Source organism: Onychomys torridus, chromosome 4, assembly GCF_903995425.1.
Source record: "Onychomys torridus chromosome 4, mOncTor1.1, whole genome shotgun sequence".
In the NCBI taxonomy this organism is placed as follows: domain Eukaryota; kingdom Metazoa; phylum Chordata; class Mammalia; order Rodentia; family Cricetidae; genus Onychomys; species Onychomys torridus.
The window spans coordinates 69,355,871-69,379,869 of record NC_050446.1 but is presented as its reverse complement, the minus strand read 5'-3'; the positions used below and the strand labels follow the sequence as shown (position 1 = coordinate 69,379,869).

The 23,999-nt window shown below is 47.9% G+C and overlaps 1 protein-coding gene across 1 annotated transcript in view; it reads right to left on the bottom strand.

Moving 5' to 3' along the window:
• Positions 1–22,471, bottom strand: part of Ptprj (protein tyrosine phosphatase receptor type J) — a 141,799-nt gene extending 119,328 nt beyond the window's left edge. The window contains exon 1 of the mRNA XM_036184263.1: positions 22,403–22,471. Coding sequence (XP_036040156.1) covers positions 22,403–22,471 — 69 coding nt within the window. The remainder of the gene's footprint in view (positions 1–22,402) is intronic.
• Positions 22,472–23,999: the final 1,528 nt, after the last annotated feature.

Genomic DNA, 23,999 nt, shown 5'->3' with positions numbered 1-23,999 from the left:
AGAGAGAGAGAGAGAGAGAGAGAGAGTGAGAGAGTGTACTCATTCCCAAATGACTTCTAGCCTTTACAAGCACCCATTCCCTGCTCACAGGCCAGCAGGCATGTAATTGAATCGACTGACAATTTCTGAAACAAGAGACATCACAGTGAAAACTTGGATTTTCTGGACTACACTTTTATATGACCACAAAGAAGTTAACTGGCAAATGTCCCCTTTAGAGCAGGCAAACAACCTCCATTCCCCACAACATGATTTCTTTTGAATCTTCAAGACTGAGAACCAATATTCACTAGTGACTTGGCATCTCTCAAAGGGGATCTACCACACTCCAAAAGGTTTGCAAACTCCTGCCACATTTGGCTTAGATAATCAGCCCCCTAAAGTCATGATCCTTGCAGTTCTGGGTGTTCACCCCTCACTCGGATCCTACAGCCCACCGACAAGACCCTGACAGCCTAGCACCTCACTTCTGTATACCTTCAGGCCCTGCCAGATGGCACTGGCAAGGGAAATCAGAAGGCTCCTCCAGGGGCCTGGGCAGCCAGCCTAGGAGAAACCTAATACATGCTTGTTTTCCCCTCTAGTACCACAGGACTCTCTGTACATTGGGCTCTTCCTGTTATCTACTGTGTGTCAGACCTTCCTAGCAGGGCTCAAAAGACAGCTGAATGAGACAGTGCCACCGGACCTGAGAAGACTGCAGGTCGCCCAGGTTTAGCTGCCTACATGGTCTACAGGAGATGACAGCAGAGCTCACGCGTGAAGCTCGCGCTCCACACACACTGTAGCACCAAATGTTCAACCCTCTCCCGCTAGTAATCCAGGCGGCAGGCACAGCGTTCCACACCGAAGTGGCAGGACAGTGTGCTTACTCCTATTAGCACCAGCCATTTGTGACAGTCAAGAAGGGACTCCGCAGCTCTGGTGAGCACTTAAAGAAAAAGCTGAACAGGGTAGAAAAGAAACATAACTGTAGCTTCTGTTTGTGGCGAGCCAACTCTAGTACACAGAAAGCCAGTAACTGAAAGTGTGGAAGGATGCGATCATGGGGAGGGGGTGGTGGGGGACCTGCTGGATGAACTGTCAGCTTCTGGGCAGGCAGGGGGATAACTTAGGGTTTAAAGCGCTTCCCATGCAACCCTGACAACCTGAGCTCAAATCCCACATTAAAAAAAGGGTGCACCACACACACGTCTGTAACCCTTGCACTCCTGTGGGAAAGACAGAGAAGCAGAGCCATACCCCACCCCCCACAGTCTCAGCTAGCTGTGTCGAGCAAGGTGCAAAGCAAGGACAGACACCTGAGGTTGTCCTCTGATCTGCACAAAAGCATTATGGGATGCATGTACCTGCACTTACACATGTGAACATGTACCCTGGGTCTGGGTGGTGGGGAGCCTTTAGGACATATGAAGTGACCCAGGAGGGTACAAATGATCAAAATTCTTGTTGTGACCAAAAACTGTATAGGACCATGGCAATTAAAAAATACTGTAAGAAATATCAAATTCCACTTTATTATACTTATTTATTTTGTGGAGGGCAAAGGGTGCACGTACCACAGCACGTGGAGGTCAGAGGACAACTTTCAGGAATCGGTTTTCTCCTTCTACCGTGTAGGTCCTGGGGATTGAACTTAAGCTGTCAGGCTTGGTGGCAAATGCCTTCATCCACTGAACCATCTCCGCCAAATTCCACTTTAATGAGTGCGAGGTTCTAAAGCCCAGGAAACAATCTGACTCAAAGCCACAATTTAGCTTGTGAATGGTTTTCCACTTGGCAAGTCAGCTCCTCATCCCTGTGTGGTAATGCCAGTGAGTGAATGGGCAACCGGTTTGGGGAAATTCCTAGCGATTATCAGAATGGAAAGGAAAGAAAAGACAAGGGGAGCGAGAGAAGGGCTGGCAGGGCCTCCGCCTAAGTGCTGGCTCAGGCAAGTGCTGTTCCGTTCCAACGGAATGAGCTTCCTCCTCGGTCTTCTCCCTGTGTCTGTGTGTGTCTCTTCCTCCTGGATCTCTCCTTATCCAAATGAGAAACCTCCTACCTTAATATGAGATGTTTGTGTCTCTCTCTAATAAGAAAATCATCACCTCCTAACCTTTCGAACAAATTGACACCAGCAGCCACCACTCTCCTCCAGACTATATTTAGCTGTAAGCCAAATCATCATGTGATCTTGGGTCCCCAAATTTTTCTCCTCAAGAAATGCCTCCCCAACCCGTACCTACTGGGTCTCCCCTTGATGCATTCACATCCTCCTGTACCTTCTGCACAAAGGGTCCTTAGATCATCTCACTCAGTCACTTCCACACTCTTGTTTTAGCATAGCACACACAAAGACAGGCAGGCAGGCAGACAGACAGACAGACACAGACACAGACACACACACACACACACACACACACACACACACACACACACATACACACACAGAACTTTCTTCTCTCTAGCCAAAAATCCACTAAGTGAAATAAACCTTATAATTACAGCAGGCACGGGCGTCTAGAAGTTTATGTCATGTGGTTCTGGTGCTGGCTCCCATCTTTACCATTACTACCGAGTCTAAGGAAAGTGCTGTTCAAGTCAAATTTCATTCTACAGGTGTGAAATCGGAACCTAAGAAAAGGAATAGACCTGGCCGCAGATACGCAGCTTAAGACAGGCAAAGCCAGATTTCAGACTCGCTGGGCCAGTACTACAATCACTGCCCTACAGTGCATCTTAATCACCTTATATAACCAGTATGTATAAAACTTACCATGTGCCCTGAACTCCTCTTAGTTCCTTACATAGTCTGACATATTTAATTCTCACAGCAACCTGATGGCAGACATTCCGTTCTCCCCATTTTACAGAGTAGGAAACTAAGGCACAGAAAGATTAAGTAACTCAACCAATGTCAACAGCAGCAGGAGAGCAGGTGTCTGAACTCAGGCAGCCTGGCTCTGTGGCCAGGGTTCTCAAGTTGTCACAGGAGGAACACTTGCTACCTTTAGGCAGAAATGGGAATAGTGTCATGCCATGGACTGTTTGATAAATGAAATTTATTCAAGAATTTCTCTTGAAGAGCAAGGAATTGTAAAACTGAAAACCAAACCAAAACGATGACACTAGAAATTACAATAGAAGGCTGAACGCACCAGGCTCCCAGGAAAGGACCTTGGCCAGCTCACATTTGCAAGTGATAGACGCTTGGGGTGTGGCGTATGCTGTGCACTTTCATCTGGACAGTGGCCTAAATTTTATCATCTATTCTTGACACAGCTGTTCTTCAGACACACCCACTGTCCGCTTCATTCCTACATCCAATGCCCCCATGAAAGCATCGAGAAAGGGGCTAGGCACACAGCCTAACCATTTATTAACAGTTGTATGCTGTGGCCAGCCTCCTCTCCCACTGCGGAACGACAGCACGTCCTCTCATTCTTTAAAAAAGGTCACCAGAAGCCAGTCTGCCCCACTGGGAATCATTCTGCACCCAACTCCAGCATGAGTAACTCAAAACAAAATCATAAATCTAAGGTAAGTTAGCCAAATCCGTTGGTCTGTCATTGTTTTATTCGCTTGTCCCCATGCTGCTGAGCTCAAACTCTCCACGCCAATGAGAGGCAGGAAGAAGAGTCTGGAGCTAAGCTACAACTCAATGGTGCTTCTGGGAGCACCAAGCTGGAAGCTGGCAAGTGGGGAAAAGATCTGCAGAGCGGTGCAGACGCTTTTGAAACCAGTGCCTGCTCAGCGGCTCCCACCTCCAGCACCGAACCATGACAGGCTGCAATGTGGACACTTGCTCTGCAGCCAACAGCACCAAGTTCAGCTATAAAAGACTTAGATGTGAGCTTCACAGAAGCAGGTGTATACAAGGTCCCCATCAGCCCTGGGGACCCCACATGACTTAGTAAGGAAATGGGAGCCATGCCAACAAGGTGATGGAAAGACAAGTGAAGTCCCCACAGACGCAAGAAACAAAAAGCACCCCCACTTCCCAAGTCAGCGCCTATCTATCTTCCCATCTATCACCACCACCAAATCCATGGTGTGTCATGCTGAAAGCTAAGGAACTGACTCAAATCTGTCTACCCCAACATTTGCATAATGGGTGCTGACATTTGGCTGCCATCTGACGGTCACCAAGTAAGGCACAGGGTGGAGACCTTCCCACAAAGCAATATTTATTGTCTTTGGAGAGCTACTGGCTGAACCCTTCTGAAATATCACTAAACTCAGCTCAGCTAAACAAAGGAAAAAGAACACTATTATAAATGAAAATTTAACCAAGATCTCAGGATATGTCCGCACTTTGTATTCTCTAATTTCTGTATAAATATTGGAACAGTGCAGAAACACAGTGATCTCAGAAATAATGTGCCTCTGATAGACACAAAACCCAATTATTTATTTCACTTTATTTTATTCCTTATCTCAAATACACAGTTCCTTTTCCTTAACAACAACAAAAAAATCCCTCTTTTAAACAATATGTAAGGCAAAGCAAATGTAACAGAGTACCAAAACAAACCTTTCCTGCAGAATTTATGGTTCCTCTTCTGTCCCTAGCTACACACACCACGCGCCACCCCAGGACTGTGCACACATACAGAGGCTACTGATTCTGCACAGCCATGTTAGTCTCCCACCTGTGTCCAGTGGGAGCGTACTTAGCACACTGATTCACTTTTTCTTTTACTTCTTTCCTCAGACCGCGTCTCACTGTGCTGCCTACGCTGGCCTCAAACTTTCAATCCTCCTGTCTTGATCTTTTTGTTTGTGTGTTATTGTTTTGTTTTATTTTTTGAGATGAGGTCTATGTAGCCCTGGATGTGTGCAACTCAATATATAGACCAGGCTGGGCTTGCACTCACAGAGATCACCTGCTTCTGCCTCCCGAGTGCTGGGATTGCAGTCATGTAAAACTATGCCCAGGTTAGATGTTGATTTCTAAAAATAAATCAACTTTTCCTCAAATTGTTAAGAAAACAAAAGAGAAAGAGCCAGACATGGGGGTGCACACCTTTACTCACAGCATTCTGGAGGCAGAGGCAGGCAGATCTCTGTGAGTTCAAGGCCAGCTTGATATACATAGCTAGTTTCAGGTCAACTACAGAGCTATGTAGTAGGACCCTGTCTCCAAAAAAGAGAAAGAGGGGAAGGGGGCTGAATCTGATCGCATTCAACATGGGTGGGTGGGTGTGCCTAAATGTACGTTGGGAACAGATAAACAAAACACATTGTTGCACCCTGGCAAAATATCCATCATCACCTTGTTTCAGCCTTTAACCCTGGTCACTTTACTTTAGACTTGGGCAAGAGTTTACTAAACAAACCTAACGGGGCCACCCCTTCTTGAGGCTTGTCCCTCTGTAACACTCAGGGAAGGAAGCAGGGTTACAGAGCAGCAGGCAGGTTCTAAACGGATTAGCTGGTGACAGGAATGGCCACATACCCAGGAAGAGGGAGAACAAGCGGGCAGGACAGTTTCTCTGATGCCATCACACAAGCAAGGGCCCTCCTCACCATCCCCGAGTTCCCACCCCAAGTTCGTCCCAAGGCAGAGGCAGAGGAACATCCACCACCTTCCTCCACTACCGCCTCAGGCCAGAACCCCCCCCCCCCCCCCCATCGCCGCCATCGGCCGCCTGTCTCACTTCCACTCACAATGAGCCAAAAAAGTCCACACCCTGGGAAATCTGACTCCCTGGTCCCTCCCAGTCACCCAGTGAGGGGAGGGGGCACAGAAGAAAAGCCTCTGCTACACCCTCGAAGGTGTCTAACCCCCCCAGGGGCACCTGCCACTTGTATGAATAGAGACTTGTCAGTCTGGACCAGAGAATGAACAGGACAGTTAATAAATAAATAAAAGAGGCTGACACCCACATCCAGACCTCATCAGGAGTAAAGGGAGCCACCATCAGATCTGCTCACGGGTGACCTGCCCCTCACTGGCTGGCACTTACTCGGGGCCTGTTCTCACTAAACCTGTTTCTCCTGCACTCATTTCTAAACTACAAAGGCAATGTGGTTAATTTCCACTTAGCTGCTGTTGCCCAGCTGCACAACCATGGTACGAGTGACCATCAGAAGATAACCTGCAAAAGAGTCAGTTCCCTCCTGCCACCATGTGGGCTCAGGAGCTTGAGCTCAGGCCACTAATAGGGAGAAAGCACCCCTTACCCACAGAGCCACCTGATCAGTCTAACAAGAGCCGCAGCAGCAGGGTCCCACCCCTCTCCCGCACGGTGGTCACTCCAGGCCTGGGCTCAGCAGAGCGGGCACACTGTCAGCTCCACAGAGCAGCACCCAGATGCGTCACATGTGCCCAGCACTGTCAGGACTTTACAAAATAAACTCTCAACCAACTGACTGAAGAGAGCAGAGTGCGGAAGAGCTTCCATAATGCAGAGTTAGAAAATACTTTCCTTATGAGCGGGGCTTGTAATCCTAGAACTCAGGAGCCTGGAGCAGGAGTATCACAATCTTGAGACCTGCCTGCGCTGCACAGCAAGCCGGTGGTGGTGGTGGTGGTGGTGGTGGTGGGTGTTTGTTTTGTTGCTGTCTTTAAATTTTTTTAAAGGCTGGAAAGGTTTTCAACAATATATTAATTGGTATGACTACTTAGAATTCAGGTGCTTTATATTTAGTCTCATGTTTTCCTCCCTTTCATACAAAGTATTTTTAGAATCACATGCATGCTTGCATACACTTTCATCTCTCTGCTCCAGTGTGGCAGATCTACCCATTTTTATGCATTCTGGTTTTGTTCCTGTCAGTAGGAGGGGAGGTGGAATGTATCTCTAAAGCTCTTCAGAGTTTATAAAATACTTTTAAAATTATCAAGCGTGGGTGGACATGGTGGCTGACTTCTGTAATCACAGCACTCAGGAGGCTGAGGCAGAGGGATTGCCACAAATTCAAGGCTAGCCTGGCCTACAGAATCAGACTCAATCTCAAAACAATGTCCAATGTCCAGTGGTTCTGTCTTGTGGCTTGCTGACAGCCTGAGGTCACTTCCCAGAGCTCTCTAAACAACACACTGAGCTGTGGTCGTCCCTTGTCTATCCCTCCACAGGACAGACAGCCGGTTAGCAGATGGTGGGCCTTGGGCAGCTCTACAAGTTGCTCTCTGCATCTAATGCACACGGCCATAGGTAGGTGCACCCAGCTAAGGGCAGCAGGCTGCATTTCCCCCATACAAGTACTCTGTGGCCCATGTGGCTTGTTTAATGGACCTAGACACTCAGGTTCTTGTCCCCAGAGATAAGCTGATGTTGTACATTGGAGATGATGTGGCCACTGCAACCAACTTAGCAGGTTCTATGTGTGTTGATTATAATTCACACATCAGAGGCATTTTCATGGCAATATGCAAGTATCTCTGCATCCTCTATTCCCTGTTCCCCTTCCATGTATTGCTACCACTGTTCAGTGACAAACTCCAAGCACAGAGATATAGTCAGCACCCCAAGGCTCTTGCAACCAAGTTCCAGGTTCTCATATCCTTCCTGACTCATATGGTCCCTGAGCCTCTTACCAGGCCGCTATACACACACATCACCATCCAAAACAGACCCAGGTTGTTTCCTCTGTGGTCATATATCATCACAGAACAGTCAGCGGCCTGGGAAAACCATGGCTCTGCTACCTAATGTCTCTGACCTTAAACTAGCTGCTTTACCTTCTTTAGTGGGTGTAAACAGGATTCTTCACTGCAGTACTGGGGACAATGGCTGGACAGGAATTCAAGCACACATTTCATTTTAAAGAGGGACGTCATTTACCAGTTGTGGCCAGCACCTGAGCTCCACTTCATCTAACTCCCAAATCCCAAACTCTCCCCATGCTTCTTATGCTGTCTCTATCTATAATGGTTCCCTGAGCTCCCACTGGGGATGCCTGGCTTAGCAACTGCCAGGTGCTGAGACGTTATACTGGAAGGCAGCCTCAACCATTGCCTAACAGGAGAAGCTGGACCTCTTCAGGCTGCTTCTTGATCAACAGCCTCTTTCTCCACTTCTCTACTGGCACTGCTGAGGACTGTGGATGGGACACAGCCAAAATGGCACACGGCACTGGTCCCCACAGGAGGCTGATGCCCTGAAAGCAATCGTCAGAAGCTACCATGTCCATCCCTGTTGGTTTTCTCTTGCTGTGCCAGACCACGGCTAAAAGCAACTTGGGAAGGAAAGGGCTCACTTCATCTAACAGCTTGCAGTCCAGCGCGAAGGGGTGACCGCCCGGTTCCCTCTTCCCAGATGACCTTAGCTGTGTCACCCTGACACAACACTAACCAGCAGTGTCTTTCCTGGCTGAGGCTGAGCAGCGCTGACTGAGAAGGAAGCCACATCCCAGAGCCACCTTCCAGCCATGTATGTGACCTTCAGATCCACTCAACCCACTACAGACCTCCAATACAGCCAGGCAGGCTTCCTCTGGAACCCATCAAAGGAGCTGCAAAGGCCAAACAGAGTAGCTCCCCCTACAAAGGAACCTGGCTGGAGCTTCTGACTGGGAAAGGGACAGAGCCTGGAGCCCAAGCCAAGGCAGCTAGCCCCGTTGGAACTCGGATCCCTCTGCTCTTATCAACTTACCATTACATTTAAATTTTAGATAGATCCAGCTCTATTCTATCAAGTATTTATAGTGACTAAAATAATGCAAACCACACACACACACACACACACACACACACACACACACACACACACATCAAATGAACAGTCACAGGAAGCAAGCCAGGAGCAGGAGGGCAGAGAGAATAACGAAGCCAGGGGAGGATTAGCACCTAGAAATGAATGCCATATGCTCTCTTCCTGCAGAAGTGTCAAGATGGGCAACAAATCTAGTTCTGAGGTACTTAGTAAACAAAGTGAGAAACATGATCAGTCATAAGATTCTGGGTTCCTGGAACATGAAAACACCCTGGCAGGTCTGGAGAGACATGGCTTTCCCTGTTGGACTCAGGGTCTGGGGAAATTTCTTCATCAGACCTCATAAAGGGATGCAGTGGGTCAGTACCATCATGGCCTGCAGCACCCCTACCTCTCCAGACACCAAAGCCTCCTCTCCAAAGTGTTGTCTCACCACCAACTCCCACAATTCAGAGGCCGAAAAGAACAAGTCTGTCGAAACAGACAAGTCCTGAACTCCTCCAAGTCTGCTATCCAGGCTTTAGAATGGTGTCTGTGGGGACAGGAAGGTGCCTTGGCAGTTAAGAGCATATGATGTTCTTGCAGGGGATCCAATTTCAGTTCCCAGCACCCACATGGCAGCCACAACCACCTGGAACTCCAGCTCCAGAGGATCTGATGCCCTCATCTGGCCTCCACTGGCACCTAGACTTGTGTGCACATACACACACACACACACACACACACACACACACACACAATTAGAAAGAAATAAAACAAGAAAAGTGGTGCACGTATTTCACCAGGTTATATGAGGCTCAAGCAAGATTACTGTGGAACTCACAGGCCTGAACACACAGTAGGTATTTAATAAGGATAGGGTCATCCCTCCTACTAGAATGTAAGTTCCTCCAGGATCTGAACTGATCACCATTGTAGCCCAAACCTCTAAAGTAGTCACGAGCACATTGTGGATGCTCAATAAATATTTAAGGAGTTAATATTTCCAGTTCCTGAAAACATGAAGACACAGTAAGATTAAAAACACAGAGCAGCATTCGGGAGGCAGAGGCAGGCAGATCTCTGTGAGTTCAAGGCCAGCCTGGGCTACAGAGTGAGTTCCAGGAAAGGCTCCAAAGCTACCCAGAGAAACCCTGTCTCAAACACACACACACACACACACACACACACACACACACACACACACACACACAGATAAAAGCATAGAGACACATTTTGTAACTCCTTCTCAAAGTCACTAGCATAATGAGTCTTACAGGTCCCTCAAGAAAAACATTTCTGACCCTAAAACTCCTTTTTTCCTCAAAGAATGAGATAGACCCAAACAGTTCTTCAACCCCAGGGGACTCAAATGGTCCTAAGAAGGGAAGAGCGCCCCCACCCAAAGACAACAGCTGTCTCAGCACAAAAACAAAGAGACACCCCCCTGCACCAGCCCCTCCACCACCACCATCACCTATCATCTCTGAGACACAAATGAAAAAGATCCTCCCAACCTAACAGCGTCCTTCATCTGGACAGCTGGACAACTGGCTGCCCTTGAACATTCTAAAACCTGCTGACTCAGCCCAATTCAGCAAAGTCAACTCCCAGCCCCATGATCCAGGCCACCTGAATGCAAAGATACACCCCAACTCAAGGGCCAGGATCTCAGAGACTGGGGGCAGTGGGGCTGATGAGAGCCTGGGAGGAAGGTACTTGAAGTGGGTGGGGCAGGAGGGATCTGGGTGCATGTCTGAGAGTTCCTGCCCGCAGAGTGTGTCACATGGTTCTGTTTAGCTTACTAAGGCCAGAGGTGCCTGGCAACTGGTTCCCTCCCTACGTTACAGCTCATTTACACACACACAGCTGCCCACACTCACTGCTGCCTATCCCCACAAGCCGCAGCCACCACTCAGGCTCCCAGAGAACCAGGAGGTCAGGCCACACAAATGATGAGCTCAGGCACCTGCACAGACATACACCCAGTAAGTACAGATCTACTGGGCACACTATGGACCTTCACTGGGAAGGAAATGATTGACAAGTGATTACCAAACATGGGGGAGGGAGGACGGCAAAGTCTCATCTCCCTAGCTGCCCTGTGGGTTCTCACTCACTCACTGGGATATACTTAGTAACTGCCCTTGCTCCGGCAGGTATCCAAGTTCTTACTAGAATTCCGTCTTGATCTCTGACATCTGGATGCTAAAGGTAAAGCTTAGGCCTGCAGGCATGTCTAAGGGGAATCCCACTAGGCCACCAGACCCCGGGTACCACTACCACTAGTTCTGCATGTGCAGCCCATGTATTTGAAAGAAATGAAGGCAGCCTGTAGGCAGATGTGATAAGCCCATCGGAGCTTGACCTTCCACTGTGGAGGCTGGCATCTCCAATGCGAACTGGAGAGGCTCTAAACAGCTCCTGCATGCAGTCCCCAGGCAAGGTGCCAGGCTCACACTGGAAGTCTCAACTCCAAGGACCCCTCCACAGGTAACTCCGTCTCTCACTACTTGTCTACCTATGCTGTCTTTGCAGCCTAGAACTTCTTTCCTCAAAGTCTACCCCTGCTGTGAGGCAGTTGAGTAGGGGACCTACACATATACCTTGACATAGAACCCCTCTGGGTAATGGGTACTGCTGACTATGGGGGACACTGTCCTACACCTTCACTCCCCTGGTATTAGACGAGGATAGCACAGGGCATGTACTCACAGAAATCCTGTTCAATCAACAGGCATGGTCAACATCTGGACAGCTGTAGTACAACACCTTTTGACACTGCCTCGCAGATGCCAGGTCTGAACCTTGGAGCTGTGACTTAATCCAATAAGCACCATTTTAGTGGGAGGGTGTGGATCAAACAAACTGTTCTGCAAGGGTGCTACTTGAAAGCATTCACAGGAAAGAGTGAAAGGGGCAGCGGCTAGTACCTCAGTGACCCAGAAGCCCACACTTCAAAGGTCCCTCTCATGAAGTTATAGGGAGCACACATATACACAGAGCCACCCAAATCATGTATGGATGGGGACAAACGCTCTCTGTCACTTCAGCAGAGCTGCCCTAAAACGTTCCTAGCTGCACATTCTTTCTCTGGGTTTTTGTTTTGGAAGCACAGCATCTCTCTACAATTCAGGCTGGCCTCCAACTCCCAAGGGCTGGGGTTACAGCCCAAGGCAAAAATTAGTACTAACTCAGCCACGCACTGACGGCACACATCTTTAATCCCAGCACTCGGGAGCAGAGGCAGGCACATCTCCGTGAGTTTGAGGCCAGCCTGGTCTACAAAGCTAGTTCCAGGATAGGCAGGGCTACACAGAGAAACCCTGTCTCAAAAAGCCAAAAACAAAAACAAACGAAGGACTGACTCCCATTGACCCAGCAAAATTGTTGGGGCCAGCAGACTTCTCCAGTGAAGGCTGAGTAGGGTCTTCAAGTTTTTTGGTTTTGTTTCTTTTTCCATTTTTTCCATGTGTGTCCATACCACACATGTTTGCATACACTGTGTGGTTATAGGTGTTTGTGGGTGCTCGTCTGTGAATGCATGCAGAGGCCTGACACTGAAATCAGGAATCATCCTCAATTGTTCTTCCAACTAATTTACTGAAACAGGGTCTCTCAATCAAACCCAGAGCACACGGATATGTCCAGCTTGTTCTGGGGACCCCCTATCTCTGCCTTCTGAGGCTGAAGTTATAAGCAGGCCTCCACTCACCCAGCATTTAAATGAGTTTTTCAGTCCTCTTGCTTGCAAGCAAGTGCTTAACCACTGAGCTACCTCCCCAACCCTACAAATTTGTTTGCTGGGTTGAGTCAATAGTGTTTTAAAAATAGACTGAAGAGCCTGACTACTCACCATGATGTAAGCTCCTACACTACATCTCAGACCAGGACAAGGCCATTGATAAGACAACTGGAAAACTCTGAATAAGGTCTACAGATGGGCTTACTACATTTCATCAATACTGCTACTCCCTGGTTCTGATTATCTTGCATATTGTGTAATCTGGGGAAGTTAAGCAAAAGACATTTAGGAACTGCTATTTTTGCAACTTTGAGAAATTATTTCAAATTTTAAAGTTAAAAAGTTGTTAATGAAGTATTTGTTTTTAGGGTTTTTAGATTTTTTTATTATTTTTTAATGTATATGAGTGCTTTTCCTGCATGTATGTATGTTTACCATGCACATGCCTGGTACCCACAGAGATCAGAGGGGCTATAGGATCCCCTGGACCTGCAGTTACAAGTGGTTGTGAGCTACCATGTGGGTGCTGAGATTGAACCAGGTCTTCTGTAAAACAGCAAGTGCTCTTGAACTGTTCAGCTGTCTCTTTAGTCTTCATTTTAAGAGAAAACTAAAGACATAAGTCAGTAGTAGAACATTTGTACATACAAGGCCCTGTGTTTAATCTCCAGCACTGGGAAAAAATTAAGATTTAACATTTTTTAAATCTATATTTTCGGCTTTCCTAGAGGACTGGGGAAAAGAAAGGAAGAGAAAGAATCACTGGCCACCCTGTAAGTTAGAACCCAGCTCTGCTATTGCCCACCCTGGGTCCCCAAGGGTTGAATACAGCCCTCCACTACTAGGCCTCTGGCAAGTTGCTTAGCATATCAGATTCCTTGATTCACAAAGGGAAATTTTAAAGTGTGGATTCCTTATCAGGTTGTAGTGAGGATTAAATTAGTATTAAAAAGCACATGTTCAGGGGCTAGAGAGATGGCTCAGCAGTTAAGGGCACTGGCTGCTCTTCCAGAGGACCCAGGTTCAGTTCCTAGCACCTACATGGCAGCTCACGACTGTCTGTAACTCCAAGATCTGAGACCCTCACACAGACAGACATGCAGGCAAAACATCAATGCACATAATTTTTTTTTTTAAAAAGCACATGTGTGTGCATACATAGAGAGAGAGAGAAAGAGACAGAGAGAGAGAGAGAAAGAGACAGAGAGAGAGAGAACAAGACTATGTAAATGTAAAAGAAAGATACTCAAAATCTTGTGTAGTGAGCCTCGTGGTATGTACATGGGAATCATGTGTGACAACCAGTAGGGAGCCTTCTTCAGTTTAGAGCAGCAGACAGGGCGTAGGCTGGTCTAAACCAGGGAGATCCCAGAGTACAGTCTCAAGCGCCTTCCTCTGAAAGGCTAGCTGTGTCTAAGTGAGAGGGCACCACACTCATTCTACAGATGAGAAGCCTGGGCTTGGAAAAGCAGAGAACAGTGGTTCTCAACGCTCCTACCGCCACCTTTAACACGGCTCCTCATGCTGTGCTGATCCCCGACCATTTCCATTGCTACTTCATAACTGTAATTTTGCTACTGTATGAATCACAATGTAAATATCTGTTTTCCAATGGTCTTAGGAAACCCCTGTGAAAGGGTCACTTGACCCCAAGGGGGGTCTCGACCCACAGGTTGAGAACCACTGGTCTGGGGCGTTGCCATACGGTAAAGTTTAGCTAAGCTGGATCTGCCTCACTTGCTTCAAGCACCATACTAGAGAAGAGTAACCATGCATGCACACCAGAGCAATAACCACACACGCACACCAGACACTGTCAAGCCCACTGTCTCATCGTTTTCCTCTTTGGTTTATATTTCATGTTTTAGTGAACATCTTTAAATTTCTCATAAGCATATTCGTACATCTCTCAATAGTCTTTCAAAGTCGGTGTGATGACTGCCTATTAGCCGTTTCAACGATCCCTGCTGCATTGTAGAGGCTGATTCCAACACATGGAACACTGGTTTGGTGTTTGTGTGTTTGTTTCTGGGGATGAAAGCCAGGTTTTTGTGCCTGCTAAGCAAGCTCTGCACCCCTGAGCCACACTCCCAGCTCAGCTTCTTTTTCTAACTGGCAAACCAACTCTAGTTCATTCCAATTTATCCTTAAAGCAGGGAAACACTGCACCTCTGATACCACCCATGGTGTGACCTATCTCAGCCAAGGATGAGTAAGGGAATGACTTTCAATATTATGTCAGCAAATTTTAATATAGAAGGAACTATTTTTCTTCCCCAATCTACCTCCTAAACTCCACTTGCCCACTTTGCCAGCATAAGTTCATCCAGGGATTGAATTGATTTTTCTACTCAAAGCAGACATGCTAAGAGTGTGAGCATGGAATGGGTCGGACATGGTCAGCCTGATGGCTGGAAAGGAAATGGTAGCCTCTAGAATCCAACAGACTTTTTCAATCTTCTCCCCAAAGGAATGGCATACATCGGAATTCAACTCCAGAGCTCAGTTTGGCATCTCTCAAAAACAGGTCAGAGGCAGGTACGTCCCCTGAACATGCTGTATGTGTACTCTAAGAACTTCAGTACCTAAGCAGGCAGGGCCAAAAGGAATGAGTGGCTGGAGGCAGAAGGCTGAAGAGCACACCAGGGGCCTTGGGTGGCCTTGGGCAAGTCACTTCCTCTCTCTAGGTCTTGATGTCAACCTCTGTAAAATACATCATCAAGGCCCCTTCTGGCTCGGCATTAGGCCCTTGGGTCTGAGCACTTTAATGTCCAGGGACCATATTCATAACTCAAACTCTTAAGTGTAGCTCCCACCAAGCAGCTGCTGCCTAAAGCAAAGACGGCAAGTGAAGAGCAGGAAGGGCACCCCTCCCCCCATCTGATGTGGGGGCACTGAGCAGAATTAAGGAAAACACAAAAGAGCAAGTGCACTCTGATTCAGGTGTAGGGGGCGAACTCTAGCTTGGTGTTTTTAAAAGCATCTAATTTGCATCACATTTTTCTGGCTTTTCATATTAAGACAAATGTGTTCATCACACCTAAAAAAAAAAAAAGCAACTGATTCATAACAACCTGCAAAACAGCGAAGTCAGAGAAAGGCCAGTCATCATGACACCCCCTCCAAGGAGAGGCTTCTCGCTCTATTTTCTGACAAGCTTTCTGAAAAATGCAGGGAAGCTGCAAGTCGACGATAAAGGCCACAGTCACTTGAACACAGAGGCCAGCCCCACTAGGCCAGACCACCAAGGGACTGCCAGAGCCCTGGAAAGCCTCACCAGCCGTGGAGGTGCTGCCCAGGAGGAATGAGGGTGTACTAGGATCGGGGAGGCAGGCGGCTAGCGCTGCAGGCTGTGCTCTTCCCAGAGACAAAGGCTCACACTCAAATACCAGAAAAATCGATAGCTGCTGGGTCACAGCCAGCTCACTAGCAGGAGCTTTGGCAGGTTTCAATCCCCCCGCCCCCCGAAGTGGGCACCGGATGGCCTCCCAAACCAGCAGGCCACCTGCCCACACCGGCTACAGTTCCTCCCTAGCTGCCCTTCTGCCCCCTGGACCATCGCTGAGCTTGGCAGGTTCCTGTAAATTCTTCCTCCACCTCCCTCCCCCAGCCTTTTCTCTCTCTTCTTTCCCCCCTCCCTTTCTCTTGCTCTCCCTCTCTCCTTCTCAAGGATCTCTCTCTCCTTTTCCCCTTCCTCTCCCACTCCTTCATTCATACCAGCCTCAAGGGAGGCAGGAAGCCAGGATAAAAGCCTCAGATTCCAGAGGAGGAAAGTGATGTTCAAAGGACAGATCATCCAAGGTTGCAAAGGTTACTCTAAGAATCCAACCTCTATCATGATTCCAAAGTAGGATACTTTCTCCAGGCACAACTACTGGAGAGATCATGCTGAGGCTCCCCCCCACCACCTGTCCTTAACAACCCATCCTAGCAACACTTGCATGCCTGACCCCCCCACCCCCATCCACTTGCTGACTCTACAATGGCTCTCCTCTGGGCCCCCGACTGGCCTACTGGGGTTGGGCAGCTACAGAAAGTCTAACAGCCAAACAGGCTCTGCCTCAGCCACTTTCTAACTGTACAGTTTAGGCAGCCTCCTAGGGACCTAGCGGTCCCATCTGCAAAGGGGTAAGATCAGAGACCCCGCCTCAGGGGGGTCATCTAAAAAGAGTCAAGGCACATCCACACAGAGACCCTGGCTCAGGGGTCATTTCAAAGTAGGCAGGGCACATCCACACAGGTTTTTCCAAGCCAACACTTCCCAAAGGCCCCAGGCGCCTTCTCTGACTCCCAAACCTAAGTCTTCCTCTACTGCAAACCTATGTCTGGGGCTGGGAAGATGGCTCAGTCACAAAGCATTTGCTATGTAAGCATTAAGTCCTGAGTTCAGATCCCCAGGACCAAGATGAAGTCAGACATAATCCGGTGGGTCTATAATCCCAACGTTCCTATATCAAGATGGGAAGCAGAGAATGGCTGGACGCTCTCAGGCCAGCCAGCCTTCAAAAACTTATCTCAAAGGAGGTGCAAGGTTAGGTCTAACACCAGAAGTTGTATCTGACTCTACACATGTGCTATAACATACACTCACGCACACACACATACACATACCACATAGCATACCACATATACAAAAAGATCATTAAAAGAAATAAAAACTTGCCGGGCGGTGGTGGCAAACGCCTGTAATCCCAGCACTCAGGAGGCAGAGGCAGGTGGATCTCTGTGAGTTCGAGGCCAGCCTGGTCTACAGAGCGAGTTCCAGAACAGCTACAGAGAAACCCTGTCTTGAAAAACCAAAAATAAAAAAATAAAAACTTGCAAAAGAGTTCACAGCAGTTTCATTTTTAAGAGCCAAGAGGCAAAAAACAAGGGTCCACCAACTCAAAAAAGGACCAAGGGCACATGCTGTATGATTCTGTTTACACCAATACAGATTAGGCAAACTCAGAGAAAAAACACCCAAAGGAGTGGCGGGGGTGGGGTGGGGTGGGGGGATCAGGAGTGCCTCTGAAGGGTGCAGGATTTCCTTGGGGGTAATGAGAAAACTCCAGAATGTGGCAACAATGATGGTTATACAGCCCTAAATATAATAAGAAGAAGTGCAACTGTACACTTTACAGGGCTGACTTTCAACTGTAGGTCAATTAGATCTCAATGAAACTAGTTTCTCAATTGCCATTAAACACAAATGACTACTATTATGTACAACATGATAAGAAAGCCCCCCCATGATGCCTCTGTGAGACAATCTAAATCATATTACTTGACACCCAAGTCCAGCGCAAGCCTCTCTTGCCATAACGGACTCTGAATCTGCCAAGCACTGCACCCTGAATGAGCCTTCTAGGCTCTGAACATTTACCCAAGGTACCAACAATGGTAGCAAGGATAGCTGCCGGCTTAGTGCCCTGGCCTCGCTCTTGTCTCTGTGCCCTTAGGGCCCTCACGCACCAGCTATGAGCTGAAGCTGCCTCGTGCCAGCTCAGTTCATCTCTCCAACTAAACTGGAACCTGCCACCCAAAAGAAACACAGACCAGCCCTTTTCCTCCCTTTTATTCCCAATCCACAACACAGTTAGGTCAGTACCAACAACAGCCGCGCCCTGGACTTCTTCCTGTGCCACGTCCTCACAGGTGGGAAAAGTGGAAGGTGGCACTGGGAGAAGGTGCAGAAGATCAAGGTCAGGCAGCAAAGGTCAAAGCTAGAATCTGACCTCAGTCTTCTCTTCCACCCTGAAGCAGAGGCTGCCTCTGGGGATTCAGCCAGGGAGGCCAAAACAGCTAGCCAGCCTGTTCCATTCTGCAGACACTGACCAATCACATCGTTTGAAAGCTAGATGCTGGGTAACAGGGCCCTCGTGTGAACTCTGAAAATGAGCTGGGCACACCTGATAGCCTCTGCAGCCAGGAAGGAGAACACATGTCCAGCTGACTCTGGCTTCATTGATAATTTTTCTAGTTTGCCCCACCCCAGACAAATTCAGATCATATTCTTTTGTTTGTTTGGTTGGTTGGTTTGGTTTTTGAAGACAGGGTTTCTCTGGGTAGTTTTTTGAGCCTGTCCTGGATCTCGCTCTGTAGACCAGGCTGGCCTTGAACTCACAGAGATCTGCCTGCCTCTGCCTCCCAAGTGCTGGGATTAAAGGTGTGCCTCACTGCTGCCTTGTTTGTTTGTTCGTTTTAAAGTAGACATTCTCCATGAGCAAAAAAAAAAAAAGAAGAAGAAGAAGAAGTTCAAATCCCAGAACCCACTCGTGGCAATGTGCATCCTTAATCCCGATGCTGTGAGGTAGAGACAGGTTTGACCTAGAGGACTGCTGGCCAGCTAATCTAACCAAAATAACAAGTTCCAAGTTTAATAGAAGACCAATGTCTCAAAAAAGAAGAACCTGTATACAGGCACTCAGGCAAATATACATAACATGCTCAAACATGCATATACAACTAATACATTCACGCTTAAAAAAACAAAAATTAAAACAGAATCATTTATCAATTCCTCCCCCATAAAAGGATCAGACAAAACTGGTTCTATGTGAGTCACACATGGTCAGAAAGTAATGTGAAACAGCCACCACACAGCTGGCATGTCTGAAAATGTGAATATTAAATGTGAAATTTTTTTTCAAAAAAAAAAAAAAAAAACAGTGACACTCAGTGCCAGTGTAGGCGTCACAAAACAGACAGTCTCATGCATTCTGGTGGTCATGTGAACACAGCATCTCTCTCAGGAAGCTGCTTGGCAAACAGGGTCAGGTACTAGGAAGATGTCTGGAAACAAATTCTGAGTACTCTACTTCACAGGAAAGGCTAGAAGGTCCGAAGCTACACATCTCAGCACCACTAAAAATGGTGAAAATGTGGCTGCTGCTTGACTGTCAACAGGGGCAAAGTTAAGTGGATTGATTATAGCACATCTACTCTGCAGTACACCACAGCTGTTAAAAGAGCAGGGTCAGGGGCTGGAAGACGTGTTATGCAAGCAGGAAGACCTAAGTTTAATTCCCAGAATCGTGTTCTTAAGAAAGCCAGGTGTGGCCGGGCGGTGGTGGTGCACGCCTTTAATCCCAGCACTCGGGAGGCAGAGGCAGGCGGATCTCTGTGAGTTCGAGGCCATCCTGGGCTACCAAGTGAGTTCCAGGAAAGGCGCAAAGCTACACAGAGAAACCCTGTCTGGGGGGTGGGGGGGGAGCCAGGTGTGAGTCAGTGAGGCTGCCCTTGCAGCCAAGTCTGACAATCTGAGTTTGATCCCTAGGACCCATGGTAAAAGGAGAGAACGGACTCCAACAAGTTGTCCTCTGACTTCACGTGGGCGCCATAGCACACAGGCAGCATACACACACACACACACACACACACACACACACACGAAAAGTTTGGTTTTTGAATTTCAGCCTTGAGAGAGTACTCTTTCTTTCACAGTCTTCAGTGAAGAGGAATTCACTGTCTCTAAAAGAAATGTATTCTTTATTTATTTACTTATTTATTTGAGGTTCTGGAGATTGATCCCAGGACCTCATACGTAGGATGTAGGCACTACGCCACTAAGCTATATTCCCTACTCCACATTGTCTCTGTGTGTGTGTGTGTGTGTGTGTTATAATTCCCAAGGTATAATTATACTACTGGGTGGACAAGACTTCAGCCCCTTTTGGTGGGCCCTTCTCAACTATGGCTACATGTAGAGGCCTCCAGAAGGTTCCATTCTGATGTCCTTTATATAAGACCAAGTGAATCTGGGTATGTGGGTTTCCCAAACTCGTGTGATATTAATATGTAGCAGGACTAAGAGTCATGGGGACCAAATCTCTTTCGGAAACAAGGCTCAGAAAGGAGCATGGCTGTCCAGAGCTACATAGCACTATTGGCAAAGAAGACAGACTTGGGAGACGCAGGACTAGAACATCACACATTTACCAGGTGCTAGGCCTTAGTCCTTCCCTCCACTGCTCCCACCTACCCTTCTCCGTGTATCTATCACATGAACTGAGTTGCTTCACTTCTTGGGATTTTCCGTGGCCTCACACTGCTCTTAATATAGATCTGGTCAGTGCCAAGAACCTCTGATCCTGATGACCAGTCACACCTCCCTACCGGCCTCTTCTCAACACTTCCTCTTCATGACTTCTGTCACCTGCCCAGTTGTGGCTGAATAGTCCCCTCTCCCTCAGGGCCTGTCTCATGCTGCAGTGCTCTTCAGATCTCCTGGCTCCTTGCCACTCAGGCCCCTCGATCTCATTATCCTGCTTCATTTTCTCATCTTTATTAATTACCCAGATTAGCCACAAAGTCAAAATTCTCCTGCCTCAACTTTACAAGTCCTGGAATTACAGGCACAAGCCACTATGCCCAGCATAAACTGGACATTCTTATACAATTCCTTAGAAAAATAAAGTAGTTACAGTTTTATGATTTGGTGGGTGACTGTCTAGAGGGCAAGTCTTAGACATCAACTATAACCAAATTCAACAAATAGGAAGGCCACCCTTTGCCATCCTTGAGACCAGGACAGGCATAACTAATCAATCCTAGCATTCTCTTCTACTGAATCAAGAAAGCCCAGAGTCTAAGAATCCCTTCTATTGAGGGGCCAAGCTTTCACTATCAACCATTTCAAGATGGACACAAATTAGAAACCATCTGTTTTTCCTAGCTTCATGTTCCCAAGGTTTTTTTTTTTTTTTCCAACTCAGACATTCTTTGACTAGTAATCATTAACTACCCACTTGCCTGGCAATGAGCTCAGCCTGTGCGAGGCTGATCAGACCATGAGATCACATGGTTCTATCCCAGAGGGCAGGCTTTGCCTGATTTCCTGAATCTTGGGCTCTTTGTCCTTTCCACTTTACCCACCTCCACCCCACCCCTTGGCAACTGCACCTCCAACATTTACTGACTGGGCCTGAGATAGAACACAGGATTAGGCCAGGGCAAAGCCTTACTGTGTTCCTGGAAAACCTCATCAAAGCAGGTGCCTGTGCTATCGCTGGTATTTAAAACAATAACAGTGGGAGCAGCTGACATTTATGGAGAGCTTTTCTGTGTGCTAGGGGTTCACACACATTTTCTCATGAAATCTAGATCACAATCCTCTGAGGTGTTTATTAGCCCCATTTGGCCTGTGAGGAAATTTAGGCTTTGAAAGCGAAGTTGCTGTGGATGAGTATGTAATAAAAGTGAGATTACACAAGTGCCATACAGCTGGCTCTGGGCCAGCTTCTTTGCCTCTGGGCACCTCATCTCTAAAATGGACGTGCTAACTGTAAAGAGAAGGAAGAGGCCAGCATAGCCCACGGCAGTTGGGTGGATAACACAGAATGGCCTTCTGGAATCTGGGCAGTGTCCTGATCAAGTCTGTCCAGTGCTGAGCTGGGAGGTCTCTTTTGGATCCTGATAAAGCATGTGAACACTGAGTCTTCAGAAAGGCAACCCGGCGTCAGTGGCAGGCGGGCAGCACATTCTAAGTGGGTTTCCCAATTCCTGCCACATCCCTGCCATCCTCCAGTGCCACAGGCTCTGAAAGCATTCTCTCCTATTGTATGCCCTGCGGCCCCTAAACATTAAAAGCTGAACAGGGAGCTGATGTGGGGAGAACTTGGCAGTGAACCTCTTTGTAATGGGATCTCCCTTCCATGGGGCCTACCTCCTGTGTGGAGCTTGGCACGTCTGGCCTCACAGCTCCCGGTAACTACGGACCTCCCCCACCTGCCCACAGCAGAGCTCAAAAGTGTCCTATCACATTAGCACAGGCTTCCTGTCCCAAGCAAGGCAGCTAAAGTATCAGCCAAGCCCACTTGGCAGAGGAGGAAACTGAGGCTGGGACGACAAGGGAAAGTGGAGCAGAGGCATCCGACACCAAGTGCCAAGACTCTCTGGCTGGGCTCATACAACAAGACATTCACTTGAAGGAGCGGGGTCCAGAGGGGACGCCCCACGTTTAAACTCTCGCTAGTTAGGCTACTGTCCTGCTGAAGGGAATGCCAGTTGATCTCACTGCAATGGAGAAATGGCCATTCCAACAGGCCCATCATACCGGGACTTCGGAACAATTATAGAGAACACAGTTCTCCACCAGGGTGGTCCCTCCCTCCTCAGCGGACATTGTCAATAATCTCTAAGAACATTCGCTGTTAGTTGTCACAGCTAAGGAAGTGACATGGCCAGCATCCAGAAGGCCTGGAATGCCACAGCCTATATCCTACCTGCAGGGGACAGCCTTTGGAAACAAGCTGTCCAACCCCAAACGGTAATGGTGCTGAGATTAAGGAGATCTGAGCTAAAGGAAAAGAAGTCACTGCCAGTCACCTCAACCACAGGGCTGAGCAAGGACAAAGCCTGCCTGCCAGGCTCCAAAGAAAATCAAAATCAAAAGAAAATCCAAGGCTAACATCCCATGTGCCTCTTCCTGAAGAAGTCAAAGGCTGGAGCTATACCTTGTGGTCAGATGGAGACAGAGGGTCTGAGTCTCCCCCAGCCCCAATGTGTCATCTCAAGTAAGACGTCTCATTGCTCCCCAGCCCCTGCCACCGGCAATCTCCCAACACTTTTCCCCCACACAGCAGGACCTGCTGGTCTCTCCAGCTATCAAGTGTTAAGGCTGGCAGGAGTTTCAGAACAGACCTTGGGTGCAGGACAACCTTCAGCAAGTCTTCAGTGTCTGTCACACAGCAGCCCTAGGGGTAAGGATATAAGACCCTGCCCAAGCACCATGATCTGAAGAAGGTGGCCTGGCACTTCCTGACACTTCCAAATGAAGTCACACATTCCGGGGGTTACAGTGCTTGGGCAAATGGCAAGGTCACATGGCTACAAGCGAAAAACTTGCACCTGGACCCATGCTGCTGTCAACACTGAAGCTCTTCCCATGTGCCTCTGGGACATCCTGAAGTCATATCATCTGTGTCCACATTCAAGCTCTGTAAAACCCAAGTTCACTCACAACAGGGAGCCACACACAATGCCACTATAGCCTTCATTTGATTGATAAGCACCAAGGCCCCAAAACGTCAGACAGCCTTTATCCCCTTCTAGCTCCAAGATCTAAAACCCACAGTAAAGATACTCTGGTCTTTGGAGGTTTGGGGAAGCACGTCTCTCTTGTCAGGTGCTTAGAGCACTGACCACGAATTCATCATCCACCACTGTCCTCCCAGGAGACTCAGACATGGCCTAGCCTGTATAGATGCCCCTGCCCACCTCACCTTGGTACCCTAAAAGAAGCTCACAGTGGAGGTATGAGCACAGTTGCTCTGTGCATGCATAAAAGGATGAAATGAGTCACCATGCACAAAGTGCTGACAATGCTTCCTATCAAATATAATAGGTGATGACTGCCTAGTTCAATTATTTCAGTTTATCCTAAGACCAGTATCAGAGGTCTGTGTGTCTGAGTGATGTTCAGCATGGCATAAAGTATTCAAAAACCAACAGGAGACTCTCTCACAGGGACTAAGCAGATAATGAAATGGGATGCAATCACTAAGGTAGCCACAAGAAGACTGTTCCCTGCCAAGGAGCATCCATACTTTATAAGTTGGCCCAAAGCACCCTGAAGAACAGCAGTGAACTTGTCCCTAAGGGTCAGCGGGGTAAGCATGTCTTTGCTGTCTCTTGCAGCTACACACACACAC